The sequence below is a fragment of the Numida meleagris genome, chromosome 1 (assembly GCF_002078875.1).
Source record: "Numida meleagris isolate 19003 breed g44 Domestic line chromosome 1, NumMel1.0, whole genome shotgun sequence".
In the NCBI taxonomy this organism is placed as follows: Eukaryota; Metazoa; Chordata; class Aves; order Galliformes; family Numididae; genus Numida; species Numida meleagris.
In genome coordinates this window covers 55807696-55826940 of record NC_034409.1, presented here as the reverse complement: position 1 = coordinate 55826940, position 19245 = coordinate 55807696, and the positions used below count along the sequence as shown (strand labels likewise).

General features: G+C 42.1%; 1 protein-coding gene across 1 annotated transcript in view; it reads right to left on the bottom strand.

Moving 5' to 3' along the window:
• PAH (phenylalanine hydroxylase) overlaps nucleotides 1-17012 on the bottom strand; it is a 35509-nt gene extending 18497 nt beyond the window's left edge. The window contains exons 1-3 of the mRNA XM_021384478.1: nucleotides 16863-17012; nucleotides 13274-13381; nucleotides 3108-3291 (exon numbers count right to left, since the gene is read on the bottom strand). Coding sequence (XP_021240153.1) covers nucleotides 3108-3291; nucleotides 13274-13381; nucleotides 16863-16904 — 334 coding nt within the window. The 5' untranslated portion in view covers nucleotides 16905-17012. The remainder of the gene's footprint in view (nucleotides 1-3107; nucleotides 3292-13273; nucleotides 13382-16862) is intronic.

Below are 19245 nucleotides of genomic sequence, written 5' to 3'. Positions count from 1 at the left end.
TATGTGAGAGGCAGCAAAGCAGGGGCAGCAAGGACTTCTGCAGAACTCTTCCATTTGGATCATTGTGAAGAGGGTCAAAGACAGGTCTATGCAATTTATAGCAGTTCAAGGCCCAGGTTTAGCCATTTTTTAAACAGCCCCAAATGCTTTGGCCAGCCTCGGGGTTTAGCAAACAAGGCCCCTACAGAACGTCAGTCTCCAGACTGTCTCAGAAATGCAATAAATTGTCTGCATTTCCCTAATGCAGCAACAGAATAATATTTAATTCTTTTTATTCATGGGGTCTAAGAGGTCTGCAGATACCCATCTTGTTTCCAAAAAGAGCCATTAAGAGAAATGCTATTTTCACAACAAATCTCTCCATCTCTACAAAGGCCATTTGGCCCAGTGACTGCTACCCCACCTCATCTGGAGCTTTAAAACTATCATTGCATTCATGGCATTTTGCTGGTCTGCTCTCAGATGACATTACACTGTTGATCCAAACCCGCTACTTGTTACATTTTGGTGTGTAAAAAGGAAATCCAAACTGCATTTTGCCTTTAAGAGAGTAAAGACCCTGAAAACAATTAGAATGTCCAGATTAAAAAAAATAATAATAATCATGGAACAAAATAAAAATACTGAATCTTTCATTTATACTTTGTCCAATAAAGCACATGCATGTGTTTAACACTCAGCTATCGAGAAGGGAAGAGGACAGTAATTTCTTCTGACTCTCTACAAAGCGCTGCCCTAAAAGTGGCACTATGTGCTTCCAATGGGAAACTGAGTAAAAGAGGGATTTTCTGCTCAAATTGTGAGTGGGAGCAATGTGAATCCTTAACACGGAAGGGCTGAGAGCATCTTCAGGCATTGGTGAAAGAATTACTCTCATGGGACTGTGGACTGGCTCCGGGAGAAAACATTCCAAGCTTTACCTGTCAACTGAGAAGAGTGTGACGATATCCCCATGAGCCATATGCCTGAGATTTTGCTCCCTGGAGGTGTATCACTCTCATTCTGTGCTTTGGGAACAAAATTTCACAAAAGCACATCTGTAGGTTGTGACCAGATTTGCCAGGAGGATGCATACTTTTGAAAGGCAGGCTGACCTAAAAGGCACCACAAGGCCTGTTAATTGTTAATGTCATCAGAAATAAAGGACTACATCTTACCACTCTTCCTACAGCTCAGTATGCTCCATTCCAGTCTGCCCTTGTAGCTGCCTCAGCAGAGAATTTGCCACCCACAGTTCAACCCCTAAGCAATGCTTCTTTGACCTTTCAGATGTGCTCTTTGGGGATTTCAGTTTGACTGGGCCCTTACTACTCATGAGAGAAGTTGAAATTGAAAGAAGAAAAGAAAAAGGGAAAGAGCAAGAAGAAATATCAGTCCTCCTCTCTCTCCTTGGCAATAAGTTGGTCCCAGTTTATACTATTTCTCAGTTATTAGAACTAAGAAATAAACACAAGTTATCCTCCCAGAAGGAAGGGGATCAAGTTCCTTTCTTCAGCACTCACACACTAGGATAATCTAGCTCAAAAAATGCTTTGATCAACACATTAACATGCAGAGAAATCTAATCCCACAGCAGACCAGCAGACCATGGGCGTTTTGACTTCTGTGAGGTCAGAATTTCAGTCACAAAAACTTTCTGGCTGATATTTAGAGCTGCATCTCTATCCAACTCTGGTCTAGGTTTATATATAATTTTAACACCTTCGTAACAACAATTAGAAAAACAAAAGCAATGGTAAACCTGCTAGGTCCTTCAGCTTTCTCCTGGAAGTAAAAAAAAGTCCTAAAGAGAGAACATCTTTTATTTGACATGACCATAAATCACCTAATCAATCCTTTGTCCCTCCATCTCATGAATGGAGAGAACTGACTCCAAAGAATATTTGCCAACTTTGTTTTCATCTTCAAATGTAATGTCATGGGGAGGACACAAAAGAGACGGTAAAGGGATTACCAGCACTGATCTCATGAAGGTATTAATGTCCTTTAGTGTTGTTCCTAGAAAGGAAGAGAAAGATCCAGACCTAAAGTATTTAAAGTCTGAAATCCTATTAAAACCACATCTGTTATCAGAAGAGGCATTTATGTATGTCTCAGACTGGATGCTGGGGAGCCACCACTGTACAAGGCAGTCTCAACTCCAGCAAAAATTAGGAGTGTGACAACTCAGAAAATCTTTCCTTATTTCCTCCAAAGGCAGAATTACTTCTGACACCTCCAGGACTTCTTCCAGTAGTGAAGACATTTAGCAGGAGGGAAGGCAAGGTGGAAGACTGTGCTTTGATGTCACTACTTGTTTTGTTATGCTGCCGTTTACCAGCTGATCTTTTCTGAATAAGGAGTACATAAGGAGTAAGAGGAGGCTCAGGGGAGACCTCATCGCTCTCTGTAACTACCTGAAGGGAGGTTGTACTGAGCTGGAGGTTGGCCTCTTCTCTCTTATAACTAGTGAGAGGACAAGGGGGAATGGCCTCAAGTTGTGCCAGGGGAGATTTAGGCTGGACATTAGGAAGTACTACTTTTCTGAAAGAGTGGTCAGGCGCTGGAATGGGCTGCCCAGGGAGGTGGTGGAGTCACCGTCCCTGGAGGTGTTCAAAAAATGTTTACATATAGTGTTGAGAGACATGGTTTAGTGGGGTTATTGGTGGTAGGTGGATGGTTGGACTGGATGATCTTTTAGGTCTTTTCCAACCTTGCTGATTCTATGATTCTACATATCTGGAAGGCTGCTGGACTTTGTAGGAAGCATTCATTGAATGAAGAGTTTATAAAGAGTCAGCGAATGAGCAACAACTGGTAAACCAACCTACTGCAATAAGGCTGTCTTTAAGAGACTGTATGTGGCAACAACCAAGCTGATGTGAACAAAATATTGTAACACCAGTTACCAGGAAACCTAGTCAAAAACATGGCCAAAAATGGAGCATGGGAATCTATACGGAAAAAATCTGTATGAAAAAGCTTACAATACAGACAAAGTAGACAGAGAAAGGGGGTCACAACCATGCAGGTCCAAGGTTAACACCTTTGCTAGAGGAAAAGGAAATAATGTACGTGTGTGATAGGAATATTCCTTGTCAGTATTGTCTTTGCCAGTGTATCCTTACCAGTGTCCTTCTTTTTTGTTCGTGAAAGCTCGTGCACTGTTACTCCAATATCATTTCTTAAGGACTTGATGATCTTGTCCAATGCTGGGACATTCTTGCCTTCCAAGTTAATGAAGAATTCATACTCATCTTTATTGAGACGAGAAGGTCGGGATTCAATGTGGGTCAGATTTATGCCTTTTTCCTAAGAGAAAGATAGATTTTGGTCACACAGTGTCTGAGGGAATGAATACGACATAAATACTAGCTAAAATACGTGTCAGTCAACTACCTATACCATATAGTACTAATTACTCAAAAGCAGAGACTTGACTCTGATGGCCATTGGACTGAAGGCTTTCAAAACAGGGAGGGAAATGAAAAGGGAGTCTGAGAAGGATGTAGGATTCCCCCTTGTGCAGAGCAGCAGTATAAAAACCATTACTACATAAACCTTTGAAAAAAGTGATGCAAGTTGCACATAGGCTTTGTACTGTTAACGGTGACTCCAGTCCTGCAAGTACATATTGGGATCTCCTCTGTGTGGACAAAAACATTTCCCCAGGATCAACATAGGAAATAAAAGTGTTTCTCCCTCTTAACAGAAGGTGAATGCTGTATTTATGAGTGTTTTTAAAGGAGGTCAGAAAAGCAAGGAGTGGGTTGCCCTGTGAGCTAAACTTCTGCCAAGCCAACAGAGTCATCTGCAAAGCCACCCGCACAACTTCCAGGTCTGTGAGCAGGCTTTGGGCACAGGTCCAATAGGAAACATGGATCTGCACCAGAAAGATAGCCAGGTTTGTGTAAATAAAAATGTGGGTATTGTAAGATCACAGAATCACAAAAACAAAGAATTGCAGTCAATGAGGGTGCATGGGACCTACGGAAATCATCTAATCCAAGCACTCGCTCAAGTAGACTTCACAAAAGCTGTTTGCTCAGGATTGTGTTTAGTCAGATTTTGAGTATCTCCACAGATAGAAACTTTACAGCCTCTCTGAGCAAACTGCTCCAGAGTCTGATCACTTTCACAACAACAACGAAATCTTTTCTTTAGTGCAGAAAGTTGAGTTCTGTCTCACCGAAGACCTTCACTTACAAACAGCAGCACCTCCTAGCTCTGAAGAAAAGGACTATTTGCAACCATAGCTGTAACAATATGACTAGTTGGCATTGGACCTCAGTTGTCACCAAGACAAGTAAAGCATGATAAAAGTAAAGCAATCAGAGGCTAATACCATATTTTTCAGAAAACTCTTTAAAAAAAAACAATTTTAACAGATTTTAGTCAGTGATGACCTTCTTTCAGGCTGCCACCACAGGCACAACCATGGCTAGGCCACAGTTTCTGTCTCTTGCAGAGTTAACCCTGTGAGAAAATTTTGGCCTGAAGAGTAAACTCAGAGGAGTCAGAGGAGCTGACACACAGTGCTCAGCAGCCACGGTGACACCGCTGTTTTGCTGCTTTCAGTCTTGAGTAGACCCCAGACTACATGGGGTGAAATGATGGCCCCACTAGTGTCAGTATCAACCCCCTGCAGTGGGGTCAGGATTTCATCCGTGAAGAAATGCTGCAAGGATCCATTGGTGACCTACAGGGAAGAAAGAGGGAAGTTTTTTTTCTCTACCTCCCTCTAGCTTGAGCTTCTCAAGGACTTTAAGATTTTCTTTGCTGCTCTCAGTGCTTGCACAGCGCAGGGGGGCATCTGGCCATCAGCAGCAAAGCCCTCATTCACTCCACCACAAAAGGCAGTTTATTACTTTGTAGGAAACAGCATGCATGTCATTCCTCTGTTTTCTGAGTGTCACACGCTACAGATGAACTTAAATTGTTTGGCTAGATACCAATACAATAAGTTGAAAAGGTCAAAAGCGCATTCACCACCAACTGCTGCTCTGGAGAGATACTGTCCTCATGGGGCTGTCTGCGGGCAGAGAATGGCTGTCACTGTGCTGGGCCCTGAGGACAATTTGTTTTAGGCCTCCAAAGCCCCAGTTCACAAACAGACTGCACATTGTCCCCTGTCCACGATGAGGCACTGGGCAGCAGATTGGCCAGGAGATGGAAATTCAAACAACTCCAAGCTGGAAAGCTTTTGACAGAGGGCAGGCACAGGGCCCTTTCACCACTACCGCACCACGGAGATTGGTGCAGTAACACGGGGCTGGCACCCCTTTGGCATAGCCATTCACAGGGGTGGAGAGAGAGAGTAAAACACATCTCTGTGCAAAGGGTGGGCCAGACACACCAAGGTGCTGCTTTACATTCACTTTGCACTGGTGTATCAGGGCATTATCCCCTGTGTCTGCATAGTATCACAAGAGAACTGGGTCCAACTTGTTGCAGAGGTTGTGATAATGTGGGTCTCTCTTCAGCAGCTGTTACAACCTACTTCTCTTCCCCACTCAGCATCCCTCTGCCAGGGGTAGCACAGTTGTGTGAGATATCCCACTGGTTACCTCAAGCTTTATTTTTGGCCAGGTGATTTGTCAGCTGTACCAGTTCTCCAACCAGGCTCAGCGAGCAGCTGCACAACCAGCAGTGCCTGCAAAATGGAGGGAACTATGCTGGGATTGGGAATGACGAGACAAGCCATGGGGTGGGCACAAGGCAGCAGAAGTATCAGTGTCTCCCAAAGTATCATGTAAAAAGAAGAGACTGTGAAAAAGAAGCAAAACAAAACAAAACAAAAAAAGAACTACAGGACAGAAGGATCATAAGGAGAGAGTCACCTCTTTCCTTACACCTAGGATGAGCACAACTGCTTTCCTGCAGGATCTGAAGCCTTTTCGGCTGTTATTCAAGGGGCACATGCAGCTCAGTGACATGCAAAACTACCCCATTAATTCCTTGTGTGGAGGCTTCAGGACACAGTGGCAGAGCAGCTGAAGGGAGAGCCCTCCTGGTGACTGTTTTCAAAGCAGGAATTCAGCAGTGTACACCCCTGAACTGTCTCTCTCATAGAAGCATGCTGTCATATGCTGTGCACTGATAATAAACCCCCAATTTCAAAATACTTACAGTGGCTCCATTACCAGCATTGTTTAAAACTCTCAATTTCATTCTAGTCCAAGTACTCCATCTAGTGTTTAATGTTCATAGTTTCACATCACTCTAAACTATATTTGGTACTGTCAAATCCTGCAACGGCATCAAGTTTCTCACATTAGTCAATGTTTTGTTTAAACCTCTAACTTCTGAAGCCAAGTGGCTACCTGAGAAAGGCTGATGGGGGATTTTTTATTTTATTTTGAGCAATTTTCAATCTCTGTGTTTTTAGTAGAGCTTGAAATCTTTACAATATATGTTCTCAAGAGACAACTAATACAAATTCTAGATCATAGAATCAGAGAATGGCTAAGGTTGGAAGAGACCTCAAAGCCCACCCAGTTCCAAACCTATGCCATGGGCAGGGCTGCCACCTACCAAATCAGGCTGCCCAGGGCCCCATCCAACCTGGCCTAAGTGACCCCAAGGATAGGACAAATCATTTTTGAAGTTTCAAGATTTCTGAGTTAATTTTTGTTGTTGGAACCCAGCTCTAAGTTTTGGAAGATCTGGTCTGTCATATGTTTGAGCTTGGATTTACACCCAAACTGTTAACACTTGTCTCTCCTGCCTTTACTATTTTAGAGCTAATAGAAATCACTTGAACACAAAGCTTGAGATTAGACATTCCTTTGCTGAATTTGACTCATTATTTCCACTACAGCTGTGAAGAACATGCACCATGTTGGTGTTTCCCTACTTCTCCTCAGGTGTATGGCCAACATAAAGGTTGAGTCTCTCATTGTGTTCCATGATACAGCTGCATGCCTGCTGGAGTGCTTCTGTACTGGTAGAGGATGGGTAGCAGCTCACTTTGCATTTAATTCAAGGCAGTGCAAGTGTGAATAACAGAATAGATTCTGCCCTGAGGACTGAGGGAAACATTTAGTTGTAACATTTAACCAAGATCGGAAGAGTATGGTGTTGTCTGATCCCCTGAAGTTATCATCAGAAGTCTCTCAAAATTTCTTACTTTTTAGCTTACAATCTGCACTCCTGGGGGTAATAGATCTCAACTTTCATTAACAGAGTATTCAAATTGACTGTATCTCTATCACTTCCCATTAGAGAAAGAAATCTCAAGAGATGTTCTCAGAGCTCAAAAACAAGTTGAAACAAAGCCTATTTTGTTCAAGTCATGATTTTTGAATGGCAGGGTTTGTCAGTATGGATGTCAATTCACAGCAGAGACAGTAGAGGAGACAGAAAGATTGCCTGTCTCCCTGCCTACCTTCCACACAGCTGGAAATCTTGGCTTCCTCTCAGAGGCCATGGAGCAATTCTGTCCTCTTCCCCAGATTATGCCATTTGTACCATCCTAACAGTGTTTCCCACACTGCAATGGCCCCACACCACTGGGATCCAGCCAGTTTGATGTTACACTACATCAGCAATCTTGAGGAGGTCACTGGCAACAGAAGGTGTTGCCTTCCTCAAGTAGTTTAATGACCTGATTGTTGTAAAAGTTGTGTTTTCACGGTTACACTGAGAAGCTTTGAGTGGAGATGGGTACTTCCTGGAAATGTTATGGACTAATGCTTCCTGTAGCATTTGTATCTCCTTCTGCTTCTGTATTACTAAGTGCTCCTGCACATGGTTGCTAAAACTAAGTAGCATTGTGTAATCCATCTCCAGCTTGTTTACGTGAGTATTGACTTAAGTAAGTTTGGCTTCATCAGGAGATTCCACCTTGTTACTAGATGAAGACCAGCAACAGCTCTATAGCACGGTTAATGAATATTCAGTGAGAACTTGAATGAAATCTTCCAGAATCAGGATCTTCTTGCATTTCCTTATACAAGAACAACAACAAAAGTGATGCGTTCTTTTAGCCCTTACCATGTGCTAGTTCAGGGCTTCCTGAATGAAAAGACTTTCAGAAGAGTCATAGAATCACAGAATTGTTTGAGTTGGAAGGAACATTTAAAGGTCATCTAGTCCAACTTCCCTTCAGTGAAAAGAGACAGCTAGATCAGGGTGCTCACTAGTAGAAGAACTAGTAGAAATCCACTGCCTAATTTTCATAGCTCAAGGAAGTCAGGAAGTTCCAGAGATGCTTTCAGCCACAGCTTCCTAAAGTGAAGACTAAGGAACTTGTGTTCAACTTTACTGTCCAAGGATTCAACTCTCAGCCAAAGACAGAGCTTTTACATTTTCTCACTCACATCTGCCATGGTCTTCACTGCATGAACAAGTTTTGGGACACTAAGGGACCCAGAGGGGACCCCACTGGCATCTGTCTCTTTGTTTACATCACTCAGCACTTCTTCTCCAGCACCAAAGTTTAGCATGAAGTGTTCAATGTAATATAGCCACAAAACACACAAAAAAGCAGATACGAAAGCATATGGCATTGCACATAATTAGAAAAAGAGCATTCCTCTATATAAAATGTCATGTTGTTTCACTTGATCACGAAGCCCTGCTCCCCTAGCCCTGGAAAGAGGTGGAACCAGCTTGAGAACATGGGACAGGGACACTGAGTTCACAAGTGGAAAAGATGTTGTAGATGTGCATATTTGTGCTGTGATGGAGAGGCAGGCCTGTGTGTTCACATATCAGCGCAGGCAACTCCAGCTCATAGCCTGGCCAAAGTGACTGTCTGCCTCTCCTGGTTTAGAAACAACACCATGGGGCCAATGCCTACCCAAGGGATAAAGAGGTAACAGCCACTTTGGACTTTCTGTTGAATAAAGTAAACTACAAAAAAAAAAAAGAAAAAGAGCACAGTCATCTTTGCTGGCTCTGAAAGCTCAGGGTCTCGTTTAGGGCAGCCAGTTACTCCCAGTCATTCCTCCCATGGGCAATTTATTCTGAAAGCAGGAGTGCTACTTGGTGCAAATCAATGGCGTTTTGAGCTAGAGCCCTACTCACTGGAATTAACATGGCTGAAAGCTGGGCCCTGTACTGAACTCCTGCTCTGGTTTTGGGGTGGTCATGTCAGTGAAGAGAAGATGGAAGGCTCCCACCTGAGGGTGAGATGAGAAAATTTGTAATATTTCACAACACAATGTTTGACACATTTTACTGCTGAAATGTCTGCTACTACTCTTTCTCCATCAAAGAAAGAACCTCAGAGGAATAAATGTATTTATAAATTCATATAAATTCCTTTTTTTATATCATGAAAAGTTTAGTTCTGATATTTTTATTGATATGTTCAAATTTGGAAATGTCAGGTTGTTTTTGTTGTTGTTTGTTTTTTCGTTCAAAATGCACTTTGTTGTTGTTTTAAAAAGTTATCTCAATTTCAATAGACTTTTATCACTACAGAGAAGATAAACATTTCCATCAAGTGTAACTTTGGATTGAACTCCATATTCTCTGCTTTGCTTTTTCAATACTGATAAGAAATCTAGAAGATTTTTGCCTTTTTCTGACCTTTTTCTGACTTGTCCAGTGAATCAAAAAAGAAAGAGAACTCCACAATGACTATTCTGTCTTCCTGATTTTAAGCATGTTATTTTGCTTACCTGGGATGTTCTGTTTTAGACTGAGATGTTTATACCTGTTTTGGCTTCCTAGTTATCATCTTTTCTAACACCATGAGCCAGACAAATGGCGTATGGCTGCACAAAGTAGTGCCTTAGTACACTGAAGGGCCTATTAAAATTCAGTGCACAGATTCTGCTGATGGGTTTATGCTGTCTCTACGCTACCCCCAAGACCACAGTGAGGACCCATAGGGAAGCTGCATCCACAGTGGGATGGATAAAGACTATGTACAAAGTAACTTGCCAAGTGAAAATAATTGGGTTTGATTATTTAACCAAAAAGCAAATCGTTACCACATGCCAGTATACACACAGAGCAGCTAGCATGGAAGCATGACATAACAGCCCTTGCAACATAACTGAAATTTTTGCTTCAGCTCTTAAACCAAGGAGAGAATGAACCTCCCCTTGTCCACATGGAGATCTACTTTACAGAAAAGCAGCCTGGTTGCTGCTGGCACTGGTAGGTCTCTCCTTTCTTTGGGTATATTCTCATGCCCTCATTTCTCAATCTGGACCTTGCTGAGCTTTCCTCCCTCTCTTGAGAGAGGATTTCTTTTTAGTACTCTCATATTTACAGCTCTTTTAATCCCCCATCTCCTCCCTTCCAGGCTCAAGTAGATTTATACGTTAGCTACAGAAGAGGCAAAATCCTCAGACCCAGAGCTAGAAGCACAGCCTCTTTTATATTCCCAAGAGCCAGCTGGGAGGAGGAGAAGGCAGAGTGCTGTTCTCCACCTGTGTTCCCACACCCAAGTTCCAGAGAAACCCTGACAGCTTGGACAGACACAGTCTTGGTAAGGACCAGGTGTTCTGAATTCACCATGCACGGCCAACCTTGATGCAAGTAGCCACAGAGGTTCATCTCTCTGCAGAGATGTCCTAGTTTTAGCTAGGGAAATTGTTTCCTTCAGAGTGTCTGGTATGATGCTCTGTTCTGGTTCTAGGAGAAAAACAATGTTGATAACACACTGATGTTTATAGTTGCTGCTAAGCAGTGTTCCACAGAGCCAAGGCCATTCATTCGCAGCAAATGGCCCAAGGAGCTGGGAGGGAACAGTATTAGGACAGCTGACTGAAACTGGCCAAACAGATATTCCGTACTGTATGACATCATGCGGAAGGAGTTTTGAAGGGTGTGGGAGTTCATCGGGCATTCTTCAACTCTCTGGGGAACTAGCTGGGCTTCCTTAGGGGGGTGGTGAGCAATTGCTTGTGCATCACTTGTTATATGTGCTCATATATTTATACATAGAGAGTTATAACTATCATCCTTTTCTCTTAGTAAATAGTTTTTATCTCAGCCCACGAGTTCTACTTTGTTTTTTTTTTTTTTTTTTTTTTTTTTTTTTTTTTTTTTTCCCAAAACACTCTCCCATCCCACTGGGAAGCAGGGAGTAGTGAGTGAATGACTGTGTGGTGATTAGCTACCAGTCAGGTTAAGCCACAGCGAAGGCTGGCAGCTGCAGCGCTGCTGCTGCTGCTCTAGGGAACAGTCTGATTACATTTTACCGTTTTTTGTTTTCTTTCTTCCTTCTCTGAGCGACTACACAAGGCAGCAACAGACAGAAGAGCCGCACCCATATCTCCTCCCTGTACCACCCCTCTCAGACCAACTTGACACATTTCCTTAGGCCAGAACCAACTCTTGGGACAAGGTGGGGGGTCTCACTCCACAGAGGAGCCCACCGGCAGTGGTTCTGGACCAACTCCTACCACTAACTTGGGTCTTATAGCTTTTTTTAATCAAGCAGGGGTGGAATACAAGAAGTTGTCTCAGACATAGAAGCCCTTCACTCTTATACAAGGAGAGATCCATCAGTTTCTCTACTGTGTTGCCAACAGAGTGCAAAGCTTGCGTTAGAGCACCTACATGAGGTCTTTTGTAAATCTTGGTGCTGGGGGGAGGCTGTAAATTTTCAGAGAAAGAATTGGCTTAATTGGGATAAGAATCACAGAGTTATAGAATCAATAAGACGATTGGAAAAGATCGCTAAGATCATCTAGTCCAGTCATTGATCCACCCACCCAAAGTGGTGGCATCTTTACCTGAGTTTCTGTCTTTTTGGCTGCCATCAGAGTCATGGCTGAAAGCCATGATTTAGCTGGCCTCATTTAGGTGCCTGCTTTGGGGCTAGAAGAGTTACATCCTTGAGGCAGCTACTTATCTCCTTCCCATACCAGAGCTTTCCTTTAAAACTGATAATAATTTGCTTAGAGGATGGTAATGCATTTAATGATAGACTATCATCAGACCTCCTTATTTCATTAGCAGAAACACATGCTGCCAACATTTTGCAGGATTGTATTGCAGCAGTCAATTCACAGATTTAGACAAGCTCTGTTGTTATTAGTATGAATTCTGACTCATTAAGATGAATTAAATATGGCCTATAATTCATAATTATTTTTCATTTGTAGTAGTAGAACACAAATATTCCGTTTCTTTGTCAGTTCAGTTTATAAATGGAAAGTATGCATGCCACAACTTACGGTGTTCTACAGAAAGAACTGCCTTCCGACACAACAAACACATGATAACGTGTTGTTTGTTTTTCTTTAAGTTGCAAAACCAATATGACAGAGTGTACTTGCTTGGGAGCAGAGTATTTGCTTGGGAGCACAGAGCACATAGCTGTATGTGTTGCAACACAGCAATCCTGAATTGCAAGGATTTCATGCTTATTAAACAGCATCCGTGACATCTGGGAAATATTTCTGTAAGAATGAACATGCACACATCCTGGAAGGTAAATGGCTTCTTTTTTCCCATAAAGCTTTCCAAAATAAGCCAGTACAAAATCCTATGTTCCTTGGGAGTGAACAAAATGCAAAACAGTGCCTTTCTGATACTGTTTTGGAGGTTCCCCCTACCCCTCTCTGTAGAAGTACCAGTAGGGGAAATGGTGTTCCAATAGCGGGAGATGGTGGATTCTATAAACTGAGACAGGGGAGATTTAGGTTAGATATTAGGAGGAAGTTTTTCACTCAGAGGGTGGTGACGCACTGGAACAGGTTGCCCAGGGAGGTTGTGGATGCCCCGTCCCTGGAGGCACTCAAGGCCAGGCTGGACGTGGCTCTGGGCAGCCTGGTCTAGTGGTTGGCAACTCTGCACTCATCAGGGGGGTTGAAACTAGATGATCATTATGGTCCTTTTCAACCCAGGCCATTCTATTATTCTGTGGTGGGTTCATTTATGTCAGAGTTACAGAGGTGGGAAGGAGCTAAGAGGACAGTTACTCCTCCACATAGAAATGCTTTATTCCACATGGCTCATGCTCAGATTATATTTGTCTGTCTTCACTATACAAATACCTACTCAAATGTCAATCTCAAGTTATTGCCCTGTTCACTTCTACCTCTTACTTTAGCTGCTACAATGGAATACTTCCTTCTTAAATGTAGAAAAATGCATTTTTTTCACCCTCATGTCAGTTAAAGGTGGAGGTTTTAAATGAAAACCCTGAAATCAAGCTTTTAGCTTAAAAAGGCAACTCCTGTTCCAGGACTTCAAGTGTTTTCAACTCCAGAAAAAAAAGAACGCCGCAGTGGCAATCAAATAGAATTGAGAACATGCAGAGCAAATGCTGCTGCAATGGGAAAAAATAAAGCCATGGTTGGGTCTCATGAAGAAAAATATTTACCTCAAATGTGCGCAGAACTTTAGCCAGTGCCCCAACTTCTTCTTTCAAAGAGAAAATCAAAGAAATCACACCATTTTTGTTTGAGGACTCTTCAATGTACATGGATTCCTGAAAGAAGTGAGAAAGAAAATCTTTAAATTCACCCCAGGGGTCAGTTTTGCTTTTCTCCTCTGCTCTTTTGCACTGCATTAGCAACATAAGGAGAACATAAAGATGTTTTAAATAGGATTTAAACAACTGTTGCTTCCAGGGGAAAGAGAACAGCTTTGGGGCTGCTCTTATTTATGATGGTAGAGACATGTCCATTCTCTTAAATTAAGTCCCGTGTGTGAGGAAAGTAGTCAAAAATGAAAATAGCCTCACTCCATTTCTGCCCTGCTTCACTTCTGAAGTGTATCAAGCTCAGGGAAAACTGGAAACATTACTCTACTTTGGTTTTGGCTGCAGTGAAACACCTCCCAGTTTCATTCTCATTAATGCTCAGGATAAACAGAGCAACACAGATGAGCTCTGTGCAGAGATGCCAGCCATGACCTGTGTTGCCCTTCAGTTATGTTCACACCTTCCAGATTTCATCACAAGAGGTAGTATTCACAAGAGGGATTTGCAAAGTGGTTTAAAAATAAAATAATTGGGAAAAAAAGGAGAGGAGAAGAAATGTTGCAACAAATGTTAAATTTTCATAAATCCTGCAGTAAAGACTTTGTTAGAGTAAGAAATGTTTTATTTGTGTTTGTTCATGACTCTTACTGACTTTCTGCTCTGCAAATTTCAAAACAAAATTGCCAGTACCCCTAAGCATGAGGAAAATTTATTTTAATTATTTTCATGGTTCTTCTTACCATAATGTCTTTGCATGTCTTAGAACATATGTTTCTTTTCACATAACCCTTACTACGTGGGAATGAGCTGTTTTACTACTTTAGGAATATGAAGCTCAGCCTTGAAGGTGGGCTAGATTTTATACTTAGCTGGGTACCTGACATGGCAGGTAAGGGCCTGCTGAGATTTCCAGAGTTGCTTAACGTTCCTAATATCGGTGTAATTTGAAGTTCAACCACCACAAACTTTTGGAACTCACAATATGATCTTATTTGTGTTTTCTAACTTCTGCTGGCCTTGGACAAATGACCTCTGGATGGCATTTCAAAGATCACACCAGACATTTGTAACACAGAAAGGTGCTGATGTAACAAGTCCTAGGTCAAGACCTAACTCAAATATCTATTCTTCCAGTTTTTCTGTATTGGGATTGACAATTTCAGTCAGAATCTGTCCTCATTATAGCTATTGCTAAATTTAACATATAAATCAGAGTATAAAGAGTTTCAGTTCCCTATATTGTCCTTAAAAACAGCAAAGGCAGTGTTTGTAGTAGACCTTAATGATGAAATCCAGATGCTTGGAAGCCTTAAAGCTCTTGGTGGGACTACATTTCCCAAGGCAGCGTTGTAATGAATTATCTTCTTCTGTAAAATACATAATTGCTGATTCTTCAGGCTGTCTTTTATGCTGCTGCTAATGTGAGTATTCACTGTCAAAGAGTGACAGCAGATTTTTCTACCTGGTTTCATTTCCAGAGTAATTTTGATATTAATTGATCTCTTTACGCCGTAAGATTGCCCTCCATGCCTCAGAAGACTTCTTTCCAATGCAGATATGTTCTCATTGGTCAGTAGCCTGGATTTGCTGAGAATAGACACTTTTAGGCTGTTTTCTCTCAGTTTCCCACTCTTGTGAATTTATTTGTGTTGGTGGTTAAAAATAAGGCACATTGCAGAAGGGACTGAGCGCTAATTGTGCGAACATGATGACACTTATTTAACTTTGCACATCTGCATCTGAATGTAGTTCACTGGGAGGTCTTTGTTCAAAAATTAGTGCATGTTTGAGTCTGTCCACAGAGGCAGAGGTTTTCAGTGCAAGATGAAAGAAGATTAAAAGGATGGATTTCCCAACTGGTACCCTGACCTTATCTATATATATATATGTGGAGGCAGTATATGCTGGAACCAACACATCAACATAAACGCAGGGACCCAAATCTATTGCTGAACTTTTTGTACTACATATGCATATTTTTATACTATTGATCACAGTTTATCCATTCTCAGTTCCAACTCTGATTTCTTGTCTTTCAACCTCATACAGAGATGAATTGCAGCTTTGGGTCAATTCTACTCTTTTACTTCTGCGATGATGATTAAGAGTTGAACAAATTGTTTCATTATCATTGAAATACTGCCTGTGTGACATGCATGTGTGAGCTATGAATGTGTGGGAGAAAAAAATCAGCTCTGAGTCTCTTTTTCCAGGAAGTAAAATAAGAACAAATTGACAAATAGGTACATCCATTTCTGGACCTAGCACTATCTCTTACATCAGTGATGTGTAGATGCAAGGACAGTTTGCCTGAGTGCAATACAAATCTATGTTTTTCATTAACGACTTCATGCAGGCATTGACATTGCCCTTCTAATACACATGGCTTACTGGAGGACAATAACACAGACCTGCCAGCCTTCTAATACATTTCTGAGCTGGTTAAGTAAAGCCCTTCAGAGCAAACTTCAGAACTGCTGAAGCTAAAGAAAGTTTTGCCTGCAGTTTCAGAGTGAGTAAAGTTTCACCTCTCTGTTTTAAGTTCCAGAATTAGTAAATGTACTAAACAGTAGAGAAAAAATAAAGGAAAAAATATTTCAGAGAAAATAAGATTCCTAAGTTACTTCTGAAAATGGAACTAGTTTCCAAGCCATTTAGAGTCCATTTTCTTATGGCATTAAATGCTCAGCTCCCACAAATCTCACCATGGCAAAGCAATTAAGCAACCTGGACAAGTAACATGGTGAAACACTGGCAAATTTAGGGGGAAATTCAGCCCCAGCACACAGAGCAGTAGGAAACCGTGGTTTCTTGGCTGCTGTGTTTCTAACACTTTTGGAAAATGAAGCCCTTTTTGCACATCTTTTCCAGTTTTTCTCTGGCATCAGAGGCATTGTGCAGGACAGAATGTTGTCCGAATAATTAACTATGCTGTCCTCAAATTAGCGTCACTTGCTCCTGCAGTAAGTGCAGTGCCTGTAACCAAAAGTCATGGATTTCAGCACTTTCCTGAATTTTCCAAGACAAAGAGTTCAAAGTAAGTCAGTAAACATAAATAAAGGGTTGTCAGAGTGCCAAAAGTTAACAAATGTCTCTGCCACAGGAGCACACAACTTCAGCTGCTTTACTTTAACAGCTTACTTTCATTACTCAGGTTTGAGAGACCTCTAATTAGCTGCTGGTCTTTTCTGCTGCTTCTTCTATTTGCCGTATATGCAAGGATACGTGTTCTCTGTCACCTCTCCTTCTTTTCCCCTTTTGTAACATTTTCATTTTCATTCCCACTGCACATCTGCGAGCACAGCTAACACCACTGGCTGCCAAAAGGGACAACGGTGGCAACCAAGGACTGCAAAGCATGAGACATGCACATTGTTTTCTCCCAACATGGGCATCCTGAAGAGCAGAAAACAAGATTTTCAAGCATGTGGGGTGAAGGTTAGAGTTAGGGTTAAGGTTACAGTTAGGGATAGGCCCCACTGCTCACCTGGAAAGAGTCTCCGTTCATCTTGCAGTGCTGCGCATCCATGGTGCAGAGGAGACGATGCTCACACAGAGAGGCTGCAGGTGAAGCCTTCCAACTTTACCACAGTGGCCAGAGCTCTGTGCAAAGGTATTTAAAGTGGAGCAAGCAAGGCAAACCCATTCCCTTCTCCAGCTCCCTCCCCTGGATGCTGAGCCAAAGGGGCGTTCTCACTCCACACCCCCCACCCACCCACCCACCCTCTTCTGACATATGGACTAGCCAGCCTCTCTGGGTCCCCATAGCAGCACTTCAGCATATTGTTTTTATCTGTGCCCACTGGGGATGAGCAACATGCTTTGAATTAGCAGCCCTTCTCCCTCCTCCTGAGCAACACCAGCCACCGCTTTTGTTCCTGCACATCTGTGCTTTGTCTCTGGCTCAGCCTTCCTATGGCTGTGTGCGTTCAGCATCAGGTGGGCTGCCCATCAGGGATCGCTCCACATGATCGGAGATCAGATGTTCTCCAGGAGCCTCTCATCGTGTGCCAGACATGGGGCACAGCACAGCAGCTGGGGTGTTTGTCTTTTAGCAGGGCCTTTTGGGTTGTATTCAAGAGGTCAGAGAGCAGGAGGCACAGCTCATTACATCAGGCAAAAAGATAACAGAGGCCAAACATAAAAGAAGCATGAGACAGGAGTCAGCCATGTGAACGTCACACTGGAATATGTGTCTGGACGTAGAAAAATGAAGAAGATAAAGGAAGAAAAGGAGCGTAGAGGATGCAGAAGAATTGCAAAAGATGTATGTGTCCTTGCATGGAATGTCAGCCATGGAGAGCCACAAGTGTAAGAAGGAATTCGGAAAAGGTTTCACCAAGAGTCAGTATAAACCAGCCCAGACTTGGTTTGGAAAGAGTCACCAAAGGGAATCACAGAATCACAGAATGTAGGGGTTGGAAGGGACCTCTGAATCACTGAGCTCAACCCTCTGATAAAGCATGTTCCCTACAGCAGATAGATGTCCAAATGGGTCTTGAATATCTTCAGAGAAGTAAAATCCACAGCCTCTCTGGGCATCTTGTTCCAACTCTCTGTCACCCTCACAGGAAAGAAGTTCTTCCTTGTGTTTGTATGGAGCTTCCTGTGTTCCAGTTTTTTCCCTTTGAGAGAATGATGGAAAGTTATAGATAGATACAAGACGACAAGTGGAATAAATAAATAAATCTGAACAAACAAACGGTCAAGGTCTATTTTGTTATTTGGAAAGATGGAGTCCACACTAAGACAAGTTATGTCAAGGCAGGTAATCTTGCTACATTTTTGTGATGAACATAAAACAGAGTTTCATTTCTCTGTTCCATGGAACAGAAGAATCAGCTCTTCATGGCTGTTTCAGACTTGAGGGAATCCCTACTACATGCACTAGAATGAATTCAGATTGATGAATTTTAGCAAAGACTTAATGTGAATTATTTGTGAATATGAAATCCAATAACTATCAAATCTATTCAGCATCACAGTAGGGACCCACTTGCAGGAATCTTAGTCCAAGCCCATGTTCAGTACCATGACCATAGACTCAGAAACAAGCCCACTGAAATCATAAAATCAAAGAATTGTTTTAGTTGGATGGGAGCCTTAAAGGCCATCTAGTTCAACTCCCCTGCAATGAACAGGGACACCCATAGCTAGATCAGGTGCCCAGAGCCCCTCCAGCCTGATCTTGGGTGTTCCCAGGGACGGGGCATCCACCACCTCTCTGGGCAACCTATTTCAGTGCCTCGGTGCCCTTATCCTAAAACACCTTTTCCTTATATCCCATCTATATTATCTGTTGTGTGATGTGCATCTGCAGTATCTCATTGCTTTGGGCATGAATATATCCGTTTTTCAGAGGATGTCCTTGTTTGTACATTCTTCAGCTATATGCATATGTAGAAAGTGATGGGTAGGAAGTGACTAGAAGCCTGTGGTATAGGCTAGCAGGTCCAAGTAGGCAGACAAATGCGACACACACAACATGGTAAGCACTGTTGACACTGAGGTAGCAGACTGGGACAAGGAGAGATGGCCCAGTAGTAGAAAGGGAGGTTAACCTTCCTAATTGTCAACAGCATCAAAAAACCCACCTTTTCTGTCATTTTGTTTTGCCTTCCTTTTTCTTTCTTTCTTTCCTTTCTTTCTTTCTTTCCTTTCTTTCTTTCTTTCTTTCTTTCTTTCCTTCTTTCTTTCCTTCTTTCATTCTTTCCTTCTTTCTTTCTTTCTTTCTTTCTTTCTTTCTTTCTTTCTTTCTTTCTTTCTTTCTTTCTTTCTTTCTTTCTTTCTTTCCTTCTTTCTTTCTTTCTTTCTTTCTTTCTTTCTTTCTTTCTTTCTTTCTTTCTTTCTTTCTTTCTTTCTTTCTTTCT